This window comes from Schistocerca gregaria, chromosome 1 (genome assembly GCF_023897955.1).
Source record: "Schistocerca gregaria isolate iqSchGreg1 chromosome 1, iqSchGreg1.2, whole genome shotgun sequence".
Taxonomy (NCBI): domain Eukaryota; kingdom Metazoa; phylum Arthropoda; class Insecta; order Orthoptera; family Acrididae; genus Schistocerca; species Schistocerca gregaria.
The window spans coordinates 933343909-933361648 of NC_064920.1; the positions used below are offsets into that span (position 1 = coordinate 933343909).

A 17740-nucleotide genomic window follows, 5' to 3' on the forward strand; every position below is an offset into this window, starting at 1 on the left:
GAAAGCACATACGGCTACCACCTAATAGGCGGCGGTATGAGAAATTCGGAAGAACTGTACTATGTCGGAGCGGCGATTATGTAGAGACGTAGTAGGAAGATGTAGCTAACTGTTGCAAATAAAACGACTTTAATTTTCGCTGTGGTTTCCATTTTTCGACCGATCGTTCCTTACTTTCCGAACAGCTCTCGTAGCTAACGTGTGTACCAATCGTGAACGTAACCGATTTAGCGTTTCAACAAAACAATAGAAATGTACATCAACAGGGTGGAGTGGTGGACTGGGCTGATTCAAACACGCAGGTTGGACATTATTCTGTGCATTTTTCGTAAGGAATACTCTTAACGAAGTTCACAAGACACAATTCTTTCAATACCACTGACATTAATGTACTACCTCGATGACAGCAATCTTTAGAATTTCTCAATTTTTTTTAAAGGAGCAACTTAGGTTAAAGGTCAGCCGTTAATAAAGCATCGTTTGTAAAATACTATCTAACATAGGGATCAAAACTCAGTCTGATCAAAGCATGAAACTCAGGTCAATCTTAATTTCCCTCACACTTATCCAATAGATAACACATTAAATGGAACCTTAGTATTTCTTCATTAAAGGAACAGTCAATTTAATGTTATTCTTCCTTGAACACTTTTGATGAAAGCTTTATCACAGGATAAGACATATGCAAATATCACAGATTCACACGGAATATCAAAGGGGTTGCTCTCCTGTGACTAATCAGCTCAGTTGCAGTGAAACACGATCCATCGAACGAATTCTTCACACATCACGGAGACATACGTCAAATAATTATCACCGGCAACCAATCAGACTTTAGAAAATAGTGACATGACATTACCCCCCTGCTCACAACCCTCTTGTGTACTGCAGTCAGTTTTAAAGGGGCGAGACGGTACATTCAGGAGGAGGACTCATGGTAACCGATTACGACATTTGACACGCGCAAGACAGATATATCTGAAGCTGGCTTACGTACCCAAATTATAGAGGCATTTACAGGCCTCCCCAAATTAAGAGCGCAGACATGATACAATGCCTTATTTCTCGCTGCATCAAACACTGGACGTCGGCCAAGTCGCTTTAAAACGAGAGTAATTATCAATCCGCACACACTGCTTTGCTCCGGCGCACACACAGTGGGGCAGCAAGACTCCACCAGCCACTCCTCCGGCCTCTGCTGTCAGTTTTTAGCGCCGTTCCTCCTCTCCACGCCTACAGTGTTCTCTCATGTCCCGCACGCTCCCAGACGCGATTGACTCCCCACCGCTCCGTCTCTCTCTTTAACGCCTAGCACTACTCTTGTGTGTCGGCGCCCCTGATGCTCGACATTCCCGCTAGATGACGCGGAACGCGGTTTCCAACAACCGATCGGCCGCGCGGCGAATTCGAAATGTGCGGGCACCCAGCACCAGCGATACGCTCAAGCGACCAATGAAAGTAAATGATCGCCTGGCGTGAATAACCGGGAGACCTCGTCTGGGGTTATTCGATCACTTTTCACAAGTCTTTATATTTGACGCTACTTCAGCAACTTACACGTCGACGATGATAAGATGAAATGATTAGAACAACGCAAACACCAGCACCAAACTAAGAAAATCTCCAACCCGGTTGGGAACCGAAATCAGGACCCCATGATCTAGAAACAGCAACACTAAGTACCAGACCACGAGGCGCGGACTAACGCAGCAATGAGTCACCTAGTACCAAGGACTGGCACAAGGGCATACCAATTACAGAAACAGCTTTCAGTGCTCAAAAAACAAACCGTGATACCTGATAAAGGTTAATGAAAACCACGGGACTCGTGTGAAACATTCGCACCTCTTTAGTGGGGACTCGTGTGAAACATTCGCACCTCTTTAGTGGGGACTCGTGTGAAACATTCGCACCCCTTTAATTTCAAAGAATGATGCTATCTGGAGTACTTGTAGTCGTTATAATAACGGTAGTTGCGGGTAGGAAGAATAAACATCTTCAAAACCAGCCCAACGACATGATATCATAATCATGAATTTTTTATACTTTCTTGTAGATACACTGCCACGTACGTAATTTTGAACAAAATTCTTTACCGAACATTACAATACCTAGGAGTAAACGATATTTGACATAATAAGCTAATCTTTGTGTAATTTTAGTTTTTCATTTTCTTTAAGGGATAGCAAAATGTAAAGCCATTTACTTACCCTGGAAAAATCAGAACACAACTGTCCGTGAATAATTATATCATTTGGCAAATACAGTCCTGCTCTTTGAAGAGTTATTTCCTACTCATTTTTTTAGTGATTAAAAATCCGTTTTTAAGTAACTGTCTTCTTGGCAATTGAAAAGGCATGCTTGAATCAGATGATGTTAAGTTTATCCGCGGTATTACAACAGATCTTCCAGCTCAATCAGCTGAGCATCCATTGTAAATTAATTGGGTTTTGTTACAATCGTGGGAGCTTCATCGACTAAGCTCTGTTTAGCAAGCAGGTTTCTTATCATCTTGACCACAGTATTACTGTGTAATGTAAATTAATGTTTCGGTACTACTGACAGATCTAATGAATGTAAGAATTCTGCACTATACAACTGATTGTCCGACACCTCGCTGGGCTTTGAGGAGTCACAACTGTAGTAAATGTTGTATGTATAGGTTAGAACGTAGTGTTGGCTTCTCAACTTGGATATCACTAAGGCCTCAATAACCTCTAACTGTATTTTGAGATCTTAATTGCACCTCTAATGTCCAATATAATTGACGCACGGAATTTAAACTGGAAAAACGATTATGGGCACCATTCGATTGAATGCACACACTTCTGAGCCTTTAGCTAAATATTTACAACACTAAAAATTGCTTCTCGAATTGTCTTACAAACCTAATAAATTAACACCATAGAAATTACATATTTCTTCGGAAAATTTACTGTGATAAGAAGAGCTATTCTAGAACAGAGTAGTAAACAACTGTCTCAAAAAAAAGATCATTAATAGTAAAACAAATAATCAAGCCTGTGCTGGACGATGGAAGTCGTAGAACGAAGGCTGAAGTTCCAACAGACCACTGTCCAGCACACTCATCGTGAACGCTAAGTCTCTGAAGAGCGTGAGTGGTGAAAAAGTTACTAACTACGGTTACCGGAACGATGACAAAGTCCAAACGCGCCGAGCTGGCAGTCTGGTCGCCGGGGGCCGAAGTCTTGGTTGTATGGAGGCAGAGGATAGTGGATAGGACTGGACGGCGACCGCGCCCGTGGTTCTGGCGAGGTTCATCGGTTCCGGGCTGGCGATGTCATTGCCTCCGGCAGCCCCGGAGCGATCTTAAATTCTCGACGTGCGGGGTACTGCGTCTTTCTGATTAGTTGCGTGGCTGGGACTCGGAAGCAGAACTTAGACTCGATCGGCGCACGCCAATGGCAGCTGCGAGTGGCGTTTGAGATACCGGTGCGGACGCCGTCGTCACTCTCTGATGGTGTACTCGCTGACATTTTGGTCCTGCCGCGGTTTGAGTGGAAACCGCTGGCGTCAGAATTGTTCGACCGGCAGACATTCGGCCACGCGCGCTCCGCGGTTGGCAAGCCACAGTACTTCTCACTTTACCTAAGTACGTTCGGCCGTAGAGACAATAGGTGAATCACAGTTCAACGCGACAATGACCAATATGTTTGTCTTTTCAGATAGCATCTTCGTTTAGAACAGTTAACTTCCACGACGGGCAGAGATAATGAACTACCGTGGTGATTATGGGTACTTCTAAGACAATGCTGTATACAGGGTAGTCCATTTATAGTGACCAGGCCAAATATCTCACAAAATAAACATCAAAAGAAAAAACTACAAAGAACGAAACTCGTCTAGCTTGAAAGGGGGAACCAGATTGCGCTATAGTTAACCCGCTAGATGCCGCTGCCACAGGACAAACGGACATCAACTGCATTTTTTAAAATAAGAACCTCCATTTTTATTACATATTCGTGTAGTACGTAAAGAAACATGGATGTTAAAGTTGGACCACTTTTTCAGCTTTGTGATGGATGGCGCTGTAATAGTCAGAAACCTATAAGTACGTGGTATCACTAAACATTCCGCCAATGCGGACGGTATTTGCTTCGTGATACATTGCCAGTATTACAATTGACCGTTTACCAATTGCCGAGAAGGTCGATATCGTGTTGCTGTATGGCTATTGTGATCAATATGTCCAACGGGCGTGTGCTGTGCATGCTGCTAGGTATCTGGACGACATCATCCAGGTGTCCGGACAGTTCGCGGGAGTGTTTACATTATTTAAGGAAATAGGAAGTGTTCAGCCACAAGTGAAACGTCAACCACGACCTGCAACAAATGATGATACCCAAAAAGGTGTTTTAGCTACTGTCGCGGCTAATCCGCACATCAGAAGCAGACAAATTGCACGAGAATCGGGAATCTCAAACACGTCGGTTTTCAGAATGCTACATCAACATCGATTGCACCCGTACCATATTTCTATGACCAGGAATTGCATGGCGACGACTTTGAACGTCGTGTACAGTTCTGCCACTAGGCACAAGAGAAATTACGGGACGATGACAGATTTTTTTTGCACGCGTTCTATTTATAGACGAATCGGCATTCACCTACAGCGGTTAAATAACGGGCATAATTTGCGCTATTGGGCAACGGAAAATCCACGATGGCAGCGACAAGTGGAACATCAGCGACCTTGGCGGGCTAATGTATGGTGCGGCATTATGGGACGAAGGATAATTAGCCCTCATTTTATCAATGGCACTCTAAATGGTGCAATGTATGCAGATTTCCTGCGTAATGTTCCACAGATGTATCTACAAGGTGTTTTACTGCATGACAGAATGGATATGTACTTCCAACCGGCACATAGTTCGCGTGTGGTTGAAGCGCTATTGAATAGCATTTTTCATGACAGGTGGATCAAGCACCGTACCATGGCCCGCACGTTCACCGGATCTGACATCCCTCGATTCCTTTAAGTGGTGAAAGTTGAAGGATATTTGCTATCCCGATCCACCGACAACGCCTGACAACATGCGTCAGCGCATGTGCCAACATTATGGAACGCGAACTACTCGCTGTTGAGAGGAATGTCGTTACATTTAATGCCAAATCCATTCAGGCTGACGGACATCATTTGAGCATTTATTGCATTAATGTGGTATTTACAGGTTATCACGCTGCAACAGCATGCGTTCTCAGAAATGATAAGTTACAAAGGTAGATGTATCACATTGGAAGAACCGAAAAAAAAGTTCAAACGTACCTTCTTTCTGTACTTTAATTTAAAGTACCAACCTCTTACCAACTGTTCGTCTAAAATTGTGAGCAATATGTTTGTGACTATTACAGCGCCATCTATCAGTAAGCGAAAAAAGTGGTGCAACTAAGACATTCATATTTCTTTACGTACTACACGAATATGTAATAAAAATGGTTGTTCCTATTTAAAAAAACGCAGTTGATATACGTTTCACCTATGGCAGTGCCATCTAGCGGGCCCACCATAGCGCCATTTGGTTTCCCCCTTCAAGCTAGACAAGTTTCGTTCTTTGTAGTTTTTTCGTTTGACGCTTATTTCGTGAAATATTGGGCCCGGTCACGATCAATGGACCACCCTGTACAGATTATCCAGTTAATAAGTATTTAAAACATATAAAATGGTTTTTATAATAAGACATTGTGAGAAGGAAGTGTCTTATATGTGATTAATAAGTTAGGTTTACGATATATAGATTTGAAACTGTGCATTCGTGAGGCCTTTTTGCCCACGAATGTTAAAACTCTCTTTATGTTATAATTTATCATAAATAGTAAGTCTTAGCAAAAATCGGTATGCAGTGTCAGAATCCGGTTAAGAAAACTTTCTAACAATACCTTATTCATCCCTGTACCATTAGTATGAGTTAAAAAAAAGGGACGTTGACTTGAGAAAAAATATACACTGATCTACCAGAACAGTATGACCACCGACCTTCTACCGATACAAACCCGTCCAGCCGATAGCAACGTCACCAGCTGACGAATAACTGTTAGTCAAGACAGACGCTAGCTGCACGTAATAGCAGTGAGCGAGTTATCCGTATGTAGAATGAGGAAGGCGCGCTATCTATCTGCGTGTGACTGATGGTTGTGATGAACCAGAAGCTCGGCACCAGCATTTCGGAAACTGCACGTCTTGTCGGGTGTTCGAGGACTGCTGTGTTGTCTTCAACGCGTGGCGAGACAATGGTGAAGCAGGTCCAGACATCGTAGGTTGGGCGGTCACCCTTCGTTACAGTTGTCGGACGTTGCAGCCTGGACTGATTGATAAAAAGGGTTAGGCACTGAAATGTGGCGGAACAAACCTCAGATATTAATGCTGAGCAAGGTACAAGTGGGTCAGAACACACAGTGCTACGAACACTCCTAACGATGGGCCCCCGCAGCCGACGCCACATCCATATGGCAATGTTAACAACACGACATCGGCAACTACAGCTGAATGGCTACGTTACCATCGGCACAGGATGTTGGCGCAGTGGCAGAGCGTTGTATGGTATGATGAATCCCGATACCTCTTCACCATGCCGATGGGAGTGAGTCAGTGCTCATCGCCCTACTCACCGGAATTTACAGGAATTAGGTGACTTTTACAATGCAACATTTTTTGTTACATTTGAACTGCCAGATACATCTAGAGAAACACGGCCCATTCATTCATTGTGAAAGACAGTCGTATTTATTCGAATAATACTTACATTTCTGTTTTACAGCATTGAGTGCCTTACCTCCATGGCAACGCAGATAGCGTCTGGAATGAAGTACCTGGAGTCAAGAAACCTCGTTCACAAGGATCTGGCTGCAAGGTAAGATACTCAATACATATGTAAACGAATCGTAAAGTATTCGGTTTATTCCCTTGATATTTTTAAATACAGCAACGTAGATTTACGGTTGTTGCAAATCAGGAAGATGCCTCTGGATCTCAAATGTCCAACAATAGAATATGATGATTGGGTTCTATAGTTTAAAACTTATCTTATAATGTCATTTTGTAGAAAATAGGGGAAACATGTTAAGTGGTATTGATAAGATTATTATTAAGTATTGAGCCGAACGCCAGTTTAAAGACAAACAGGATCTCAAATCTCTGGGTCACTTGGAAAGTAATATTTGCTGGTGTAGTATATTCTTTCCAAAATGCCTTATTAATTATGTAACGTAGCTTGGAGCATTGACTACCTGCAGGTAAAAGTTGCCTTCTGGATGCTAAATGCGAGGAAATGGACGCATGATTTATTGCTCATGTGTGACGATGGGCAGATCCAGTGCCAAATATAACACCATGTGATATCCTGTCAACGGCAATGCCCATTCCACCTGCTTAAACTGTGACCTGTTGACAAACGTGACGCGTATCGTTGTGGCTTTCCTCGTAGAGTAAACTGTTGTTGTGGTCTTCAGTGCAGAGACTGGTTTGATGCATCTCTCCATGCTACTCCATCCTGTGCAAGATTCCATATCTCCCAGTACCTACTGCAACCGGCATCCTTCTGAATCTGTTTAGTGTATTCATCTCTTGGTCTCCCTATACGATTTTTACCCTCCACTCTGCCCTCCAGTACTAAATTGGTGATCCCTTGATGCCTCAGAATATGCTCTACCAAGCGATCGCTTCTTCTAGTCAAGTTGTGCCACAAATTTCTCTTCTCTCCAAATTCAATTCAGTACCTCCTCATTAGTTATGTGATCTACCCATCTAATCTTCAGCATTCTTCTGCAGCACCACATTTCGAAAGCTTCTATTCTCGTCTTGTCTAAACTATTTATCGTCGACGTTTCACTTCCATACATGGCTACACTATACACAAATACTTTCAGAAACGACTTCTTGACACTTAAATCTAGACTCGATGCTAAAAAATTCTCTTCTTCAGAAATGCTTTCCTTGCCAATGCCAGCCTACATTTTATGTCCTCTCTACTTCGGCCATCATCATAGAGTAAACTATGTGATAAAAACATCATTGCCCGCGGCTGAATGTTCTGTCGACGGCGGCTTATTCTTGAGCTACTGGGTGGTTCCTGGTACGTTCGATGCCCGCATGACGACGAGATATGGGGCGTATCACCTCTCGGTCTCCAACCTTCCAGCTACGATTACAATGATATTACGCGGCTGCGGAAATGCAGATATGTGGTAAAGACTATGGGACCAACCGGCTGCGGCCATCGGTCCCTGGGCTTACACGCTACTTAATCTAACCTAAACTAACTTACGCTAAGGACAACACACACACACCCATACCCGAGGGAAGACTCGAACTCCGACGGGGAGAACCACGTGAACCGTGACAAGATGCCCAAGACCCTACGGCTACACGTCTGCATCCAGTGACACGCTGAATGGCAGTTTTTCGATACTCCAGTTATTTGATACGATAAATCATTCTATTCGATGGGGAGATATAAGTGCTCCATTTACAACATAGATAGTCCATCTGCTCATGAGAGCACACTGCTGTTAGAAAATTTTCTGGACACTTCTATACACATCGTACAGACGCTAAAGTTTCCAAACGTTAATAAGTCGAAAGGAAAAGTGCTCTTTAGGATAAACACTTCTTTAACATCTGGATTACTGAGTCCTATTCGATGTTGCAGTTGACAGAAAGTGGTCTGATATTCCAGTTCAACTTTTCTCGTTTTTATCTATTCAGATCACTTTCAAGGCTGTGATAGTGGCCTAAATATACTTTTTCTGCTATATTTAATTCACTCTAAAATTTCTGCAGGCAGATTGTGACCTTTTGATGGTCTTTAATTGGCGTGAGAGATTTGTTCAAAGTAAATATCTTGGTAATGATCTCCCATTGAACCTTAACTACGTCAGCTAATGAGCTAATTCCAAAATGGTGGATAAAAATAATGTGCGGTGTCATTCGTAGTGTCATTTATTTTGTCCGCAGTCCACTGACTAAGTTATACTTTTATCGCAGGTAGAATATTAGTAATAGATTATCTGCTGCACCAAAAATAAAAAAACTGCAAGTTTTGTTCATTAGGCATTGGTCCTCTAAACGAGTTATTATCATCAAGAACATAGTTTTTTGTCGCTGTAGTTAGTAAATTTTAACAACAAATGCGTCATATATATTCTATGAACTGTGGATATAGCTCAATAAGATAGTTATAACGGTTCCTATCTTCTTGAAATCGAGCGAATGTCATGACTGAGTAGTTGAGCAAATGGCACACTATGTGTTATAATAGCTTTTTCTTCAAAATGGCAATACTTCTCTTTTACCAAGATCTGTGTATTTGACGAGGTGGAAGTGGAAAGCTCTTCACGTGCTAGTGAAGAAGTATTTACCGGATGCGAATTTCTCGACCTCTGCTATAGGGTACAGAATTTCTGGTTTGCCAGTTGCTGGGCTCCCCTTAATAGGTCTTGCGTGCACTACAAGCAGGAAGCGGCTATTAGGGTAGCGGAGTACATGGGGCTTTTTTAGGTTAGAGAGATCCTCCCTTGGATTGCCTAATAAATTGGTCACAATGTCCTCAGAAAATGTTTGTCGTCGCAGATCAGAGATAGAAAAGGTTAATATGATTTTAGTAAACTGCACGGGCATACAAGGAAAGGTCCCAGAATTAGAGTCGCTTACTGAAGGTTAATACAATCAAATCTCGTGCCAGAGACAGGGATTCTTGTGACATTGCTATGGATGTCTAGTCCGCAAATTTTTTTGAGCAGATAGCTAGAGAATCAACTCGTGAGGGTAACGACTTAGACTCCCTGGGAACAAACAGACCTGAACTTATCGAGTCAGTTAATGTAGGGGACTGTATCGGTGATCATAAGGCATCTATGACAACGAGTCTGACAAAGATTGTTAAGAAAGGCAGGAAGATATTTTGGTGTAGCAAGAGTGTCAGGTTACAAATTTCTGAGTACCTGAGGAGTCAGCATTAAATATTCGGTTGTGAGGACGAAGCTATGGAAAACAAATAGAAAAAATTCAAAGGAATCGTTCAATGTTCCCTACACAAATATGTTCCGAGTAAGGTATTAAGGGATGGGAAACACCCACAAAGGTATAATAGCCGTGTGAGAACACTGCTACTGAAACAAATGGAACTTCACCTCAGATTCAAGCTACGTAAAAACCTAGCTGACAAAAAGCTGAAAAAAGCGACAATGGGCGTAGGGAGAGCAATGAGAGAAGTTTGCAATTACTTTGAAAGTAAAGCGTTGTCAATCAATCTGAGTAAAAACCTTAAGAGATTTTGGCCGTATGTAAAATCAGTATCTGAGTCAAAATCATCAGTTCATTCACTAAGTGGCCATGGAAGGTGACAGAGAGAGGGCCGAAATACTGATTTCGGTCTTTCAAAATTGTTTCGCCGTGAAAGATCATAACACGGACCTTCCCTTCATGGTTGAACGAACGTCAAAATTTCAGATATTGCGGTAGCTGATCTCGGAATAGAAAAACAACTAAAATCCCTTAGTAGTGGAAAGGCGTCAGGAGCAGATGAGATAATTACAAGATTCCACGAAGATTATGCGAAAGAAGTTCCTCCCCTTCTAGCAGTAATTCATCGTAAATCACTTGAGCAACAATTGGTGCCTATCGACTAAACGAAAGCGCAGGTCATTCCCGTTTTTATGAAGGGCCGTAGGACAGATTCTGGTGTAGAATTATCGAACATGTTTTGTGCTAAAGAGATATGACGTTCTTAGAGAAGGAAAATCTCCTCTGTAAAAATCGCCATGGATTCTGCAAATAGAGATCCTGCGAAGCTCAAGTCTCTCTGTTCCTCCATGACGTCCACAGTGTCGTAGACAATAGCGCTCAGGTTGATGCCGTGTTCCCAACTTCAGGAAGGCATTTGACACCGTCTTGTACTGCCGTTTAGTGAAACACATACGATCTCATCGAGTATCGGAGCAGACTTTCGGCTGGATTCAAAACCTCCTTGCAGATAGACCTCAACATGCCGCTCTTAATGGAACAATACCGACAGATCTAAAGGTAATTTCCGGTGTACCCCAAGGAAGCGTGGTAGGACCGATAGTGTTTACAATATACATAAATGATGTACTAGAAAGCATCGGATGCCCTCTAAGGTTGTTCACCGATGGTAGGTTGTCCACAACCAAGTAGCAACGCCAGAAGACAGTAACGATTTGTAGAATTACCTGCAGATAATTAGTTAAAGGTACAAGCTCTGGTAGTTGACCCTGAACGTAAATAAATGCAATATATTGCGCAAACGTAGGAAAAGAAATCCACTACTGTGTAGATACACTATTGATATCAAACCGATGGAAACAGTATCTATCTACGAGCAACTATGCGGAGCGACCTTCAGTAGAATGACAATACAAAACAAATAGTGGGAAAAACAGGTACCAGACTCATATTCATAGGAAGAATCTTAAGGAAAAGTAATTCATCCACGAAGCCAGTGACTTATAAGGCTCTTGTTCGACCCAATCTTGAGTATTTTTCATCTATCTGGGACCGCTAGCAGATAGGAATGATAGAAGAAATAGAGAAGATCCAACGAAGGGTGGCACATTTCATCACGGGTTCGTTTATTCGGAACGAGAGGCGTTACGGAGATGTTCAACAAATTCCATTGGCAGACGTTACGAGCAAGGCGTTGTACATCACTAAGAGATTTACTATTGAAATATCGAGAAAGCACTTTAGAATGAGTAGCAAACATATTACTTCCCCCTACATACGTCTCGCGTTATGACCATGAGGAAAAAATTCGAGAAATTAGACCCAATACAGAGACTTACCGACTATCATACTTCCCACGCGCTATTCGCGAATGGAACACGTTTGGAGGGCTCTGTTAGTAGTACAAAAAGTACTCTCCTCCACACACCATAACGTGTAGATGTTTCTTAGGGGAAGAGGGTAGTTATTCTGCCAGGTAGTGTTCTTCAGATAATACTGTAATCTTAATAATGTAGCGTAGTAACTTCGGAAACAATACATCAAGTTTTTACTTGGCTATACCGTTTGACATTTGACTACGAACTATTTGTATACTTTAGGCAAAATTTTCTTATTTTCGAACAATAGATTGCAGTGTACTATCGATACCAAGGGTTGTGTTATCTCATCTAGGTGCAGTAAAATATCACTTCAACTAACTGAATTGCTAAATATTCTTCTTCATTATTGATAATAATACTAACATGTGTTTTTGAATGTTAACAGAAATTGCTTGCTCGGCCGCGGGTACGTAGTGAAAGTCGCAGACCTGGCTATGGGCTGCGACCTCTACAAGAAGGACTACTACCAAGTTGGTGGACCTGCTCCAGTTCCAATCCGATGGTTGCCTTGGGAGAGCATACTACTGGTTAGATATTTCACAACACTACACAAATGTTTTCAACACTACTGTTACATTCATAAAGAATAGTATGAAGATTACATTGACCTAAAATAGGAATATCGTAGTCTTAAAAAATGTTATTAGAAATCAGCAACAGGTAAGACAAGTTTTTATTTAGGGAAATCAGTTTACCTGATTTTGAGTAGCTGTATGGGGATTTGGACCTGGCTCTTATCGGAAACTAAATAAACTTTCCGCAGTTATCACCACAACATCGAGTAGAAAAATGGATATTGACTTGAAATGTTAAAATTCTCACCAAACTTAATGTCGATATTACGTAACGCGTAAAGGGACTGGACATGAATTCTAAGGAATCTCATTCAGACCATCCAATCATTCTCCCTGATTCTAGTATCTCATAGTTCAAGAGATTTTCTTATTAAATTTCCTTTATCTTCGTTCAACGTCGGTAGAAACCATGGCAATAGAGTACCGGTATGATAGCTTATATTGTCCTGCTCTAACTTTCTTCATCTAGATGAAACTTCATGTCTATGATCTTTGTGGCTTCTAAGCACAACTTTATGCAAAGGGCCTCTTCAAATCAGTCAAACTGTTTCGAATAAATTGCAGGCTTTGCATCCAGTCGTCGTCTACTGCACTCACGATACATCGACTGGGAATTTTCCAATCATCCTCAGGTGAGCCACCGAACCAATCCCGAATTTGGCTGCCAGGTGCCCTGAGTAATATGATAGTGAGCAGTTGTCGGCGACTAGCTGCAAGCCTGATATTTCATCCAACACTAAATTCGCCGCGAAAATTCTAAAATTTTCTCCTACATTGTAATATACTAGAAACTGTAGATAAGCACTGTAAGACAAAAATACGAACGACGCGCCGCGAAGGTGTTATCCGAATGCGGCTGAAATCAGTAAATGTGACGTACATTTATAGGCAAACAAATGATTACAATTTTGGAAAAATAGGATGATTCATTCAAGAAAATGAGGATCACAAATTGAGCAACTCAATAACGCGCTGGTTCACCTCTGGCCCTAATGCTAGGAGGAATTTATTCACAGAATTGTAAAGGTGGTTCTATGAAGCATCTGCCAAGAGCTTGAAAGTGATTTGCAGGTTATCCACGTAGATGTAGATGCAGATGGACGTCCGGGAACTCTTATCACCTGATGCCAAGCCGATTACCTGCTTGCATATGGAACAGAGGTGGACCAATTCGCTATTGATTTGCTTAGTTTATGAATCTCCTGCTTTTGAATAAGTTATCCAGTTTTTGTGAAATAATCATTTGTTTGTCTGTATACGCACAGCACGGCTATCGATTTTCATCTCATTCGGATAATTCCTTTGTCCTGTCTTAAATTGTATTTTCAACATCTTCGCGGATCTGAACATATTCTATTATATATGAATTCTTCACGGGTCGTGACTTCATATATGAAATTTTGGAGAAAGCCTGCACTCGCATATATTCTATTATTAGCTGAATGTTTGTTAACTCCATAAACGACGACTGTAATATGTTGAATTTCCTTTCATGTAGCCATGTGAGATTTTACACAATAGCACGACGCAACTCGTGTACAGTTAGCACTTTCTCTGGCCTTAGGACCGGTACACGCCAGCAAGCAGCGTGTGGTCCTTCGGCGTGACGCTGTGGGAGATCCTGAGTCTGGCGGGTGAGCGGCCGTTCCAGCACCTGTCCAACGAGGAGGTCATCCAGAACGCCGAACACATGTACTACGGCAGCGAGTTGCAGGTACATGTGCAACCCTGTTGCTTTCCAGGATAATTAGCGTGAGTTGGGCAGTAAAGGTATGCCGAGTCCTAGATAGTAACGTTTGCTTTGACAGGAAACGTAACATAATTGGCAATCCTACATACTTCAGCAGTAGCACACACAGAAATAAGTTTCTTTTCAGCTAGCACACTACACTTATTTAAGCTAAATTAATTCCAAAGTAAACGGAGGCAATGAGGCAAATAAGAGGCACAACACACTTGACAGGAGGCAACCATAAGTAAACTCTAGCAACCTGAGAAACACGTGTAATTCCGTCACTAACCAAATTGAAATAATCAGATGAGGAAAGCTAAATCACAGTCCTTACCAAACAAGCACCCACCGGACGCTACGGTAATACAAACGAACCAGCCCGTCTGTGATGGTCACTAGCTGCAGTGACCGAATGTCTGCCGAATGCCGCGCCCGCGCCGAGTTTCCATCTCTTACAGCGCCCCCTCCACATCCACTGACTCTGGCTGAGACGCCAGAGCTGAACCACTTCTTACCGTATTCACGATACACTGTGGCATCATTGTTTAGATCTGTGTGTCTCAGAAGCTTCCGATACGATAGGAACCAGCACATTAAAGCCATCCTCATCTTTTCATAGTTTTGGAAATATAACAGGGATCCATTTTTTCCAGTTTATTAAAAAAATAGAAAAGGAGATACAAACAACAGTAGGACTACAAAATGATCAACAGAAACTCTTTGTGCAAATCGAGCAGGAGAAGTGTTACTGAGTAGCACAAACTTTTTCTGAGTTACGCGAACATGTGGCTCTGAAGAAACCGCTATAGTTATCGCTTTTTTTTGTAATACCGTTCAGCGTTTACCTGTTGACATCTGGGAAAGTAGAAGGAAGAAAGGAAGGTTAGTGAATAACGTTCCATCTTTAACCAGATCATTAGAGGCCGAGCACGAGTTGACACCACAGAAGGGTGAGGAAGGAAATTAGTCGTGTCCTTTCAAAACCACAATCGAAGCATTTCCAAAAAGTGATTACAGAATCAATGAAGACCTAAATATGGATGTTACATATTTCCAACATACTGTCAGCAGAACAGTGAGCAATAGAATACTGCTTCAGACGATTATATATATATTTCTTTTTTTGGATGCTGCCTACCAGTTTTGGTACACAGTACCAGTATCACCTTCATGCCACAATTAAAAAGTATCAGTAGCCTCTTATCCCATGCGCACTGTCGTAAAATACATCTACTTGGAAAGTAAAAGTAAGTGGTAAGAGGCTACCTATACGTTTTAAGAAAGGCCTCAGAATGTTACTGTGTACCAAAATCGGTAGCCAGTTCAGAAAATAAATAAACGTTTTCAGCAAATCTGGATGGTCTAAAGAGGATCTGAACCGTGGTCATTCCGAAAGCGAGTCTATCCCGCTCGGTCTTCTAGGAAAGAACTCAACGAAAAGAATGGCCTTTCGGATCAAGAACGCCATTCGCACCTATTTACAGAATGACACTGTGTGATTGATTGTAGCCTTGCCAAAAATCTAATACGACGCCAATGCAACGAATGCAGCTTAGTTTCTATTACAAGTAGCCAGCTCATTGTTCATCAACCATGTCGATCCTGTTCAAAACTTTCGCTATTGTGTTTCTGCTAAAGAACTGTAACCACTGCTTATATGGATTTCGTTTTGTAGTCAGTGAGGACCTGCATATCACTCTGCTCTCACGGTCATTTTGACGAAGTTCTGAAAATATGAACGCAGTTCCAATTTCTTTTATGTGGCCCTATCCTTAAGGATGGATCTGCCGATGAATTTTAATTAGCCTTTTCCTTTATGCATTTGTCATGTATCTGACCCTGCAGTTCGGAAAAAAAGAAGAAAGATACCATTTTCAGCTGCCAAGGCATTGATAGACTTATAGGGAAACGTCAAGTGCCACTTTACGGAAGTCATGACCTGCCACACTCATTTATGCGGACTAGCTTCCATCAGTGCTCGACCGTTCTCATTAGGCTGCCTAGGTAACTTACTTTGCGGATAACCTGTTAACTGGAGCATGAGCTCAGATTCAGTGATATCCTTATACGAAATTTCTAATACACAAAATCACATCCAATAACTGATAAACACATTGACAGAGTAAATGAGTAAAAGGTAAATTAGGAACTGAGCGATGGGCGACTAAGGAGCTAAATCTAGAATGACGTGATCAAAATGCAAGAGGACCGCTTTCATTGGACAAGAAAGTACGTTTCCACCAGAAAACTATAGAGATATAATGTTCAGTTTTATTGCACAATTGATTTCGTTGGACAGGTCACTTGGAAGTGGTTTTGAGATGCCTTAGAACATGCTGTAACTATAACCATAAGCAAGTAGTGGACCAAACTGATTCAGTTGGTTTGCCATAGGTTATCCAAATACATAAATAATCCAGTTCTCAGCTTCGCGATCTATAGCATATTAATGAGTCGGGACCTTTTCACTACAGAGCAGCGAGTTACTGTTCTTAGATAAATTTATCGCGAGAATACGACGTGTTGCACAATGATGTTACGTAGAAATATTAAACAGAAAGCTCCTACGCCCTGTTCATTACTTGCTCTCGCCAGATAGCAATTTAGTTTTCAGTCTAGTATCAGCGCAAATATTCATTCATGTCTGTACAAACAAAATATATTTTTGTCCGTCACTTATAAAGCTGGAAAATAAAGCTGTACAGTGTCCGATTGAATCTGCTCTAGTTGTTGTGATAATTTTAATCTTTTTGTTTGTTTCAGGTGTTCCTTCCCAAACCAACAATTTGTCCACCAGAACTGTATGACCTGATGTGCGATTGCTGGAAGAGAGACGAAACAGTACGACCTAGGTTCAAAGAGATCTACCTTTTTCTGAAATACAGAAACTCTGTCCATCCAGTTGAGTACAGGGAGTGACCTCACACCCAAAGTTGCGTGAAATTAGAGTAATGGGGCCACCATGATTTCAGAATGTTATTCATTAAAGACTTCTAATAACGTTTGAACTACGGCTGACATACTTCGAATATATCAGGAAAAAAGTGTTATTGGAAACTCGTGATGGTCTGTGAAATCCTCGTGACGCTCTAGGAAAATGAAAATTTTTATCACTAAAGCCAATATGAGATACATTAATACATTTTTTATCACAATTTGTACTATAACTTCTTTTGGAAAAATGTTATCAAAAATATCTGTTACATGGATAATATGTGTACAGCAATGGATGTACAGACAACAGTAAATTTTTCACAGACTTCTTGTCCTTGTCGATTTTACCCAAACATTCTTGCGGTGAGTATTGTAAGTTCCTCATATCTGTTGTTTCATTATTAGTGAACGCATTCCTCCCACATCCCACACTTTCACCACCATATAGACACACTGTTCGTAGATGGTTACACTAATGGCCATTAAAATTGCTACACCACGATGATTACGTGCTACAGGCGCGAAATTTAACCGACAGGAAGATGATGCTGTGATATGCAAATGATCAGCTTTTCAGAGCATTCACGCAAGGTTGGCACCTGTGGCGACACTTACAGCGTGCTGACAAGAGGAAGGTTTC

The 17740-nt window shown here is 41.6% G+C and overlaps 1 protein-coding gene across 1 annotated transcript in view; it reads left to right on the forward strand.

Annotated features, from left to right (window-relative positions):
• The window catches only part of LOC126309833 (discoidin domain-containing receptor tyrosine kinase B-like), a 271956-nt gene extending 254529 nt beyond the window's left edge, over positions 1 to 17427 (forward strand). The window contains exons 15-18 of the mRNA XM_049992104.1: positions 6777 to 6869; positions 12245 to 12386; positions 13999 to 14148; positions 16930 to 17427. Coding sequence (XP_049848061.1) covers positions 6777 to 6869; positions 12245 to 12386; positions 13999 to 14148; positions 16930 to 17085 — 541 coding nt within the window. The 3' untranslated portion in view covers positions 17086 to 17427. The remainder of the gene's footprint in view (positions 1 to 6776; positions 6870 to 12244; positions 12387 to 13998; positions 14149 to 16929) is intronic.
• Positions 17428 to 17740: the final 313 nt, after the last annotated feature.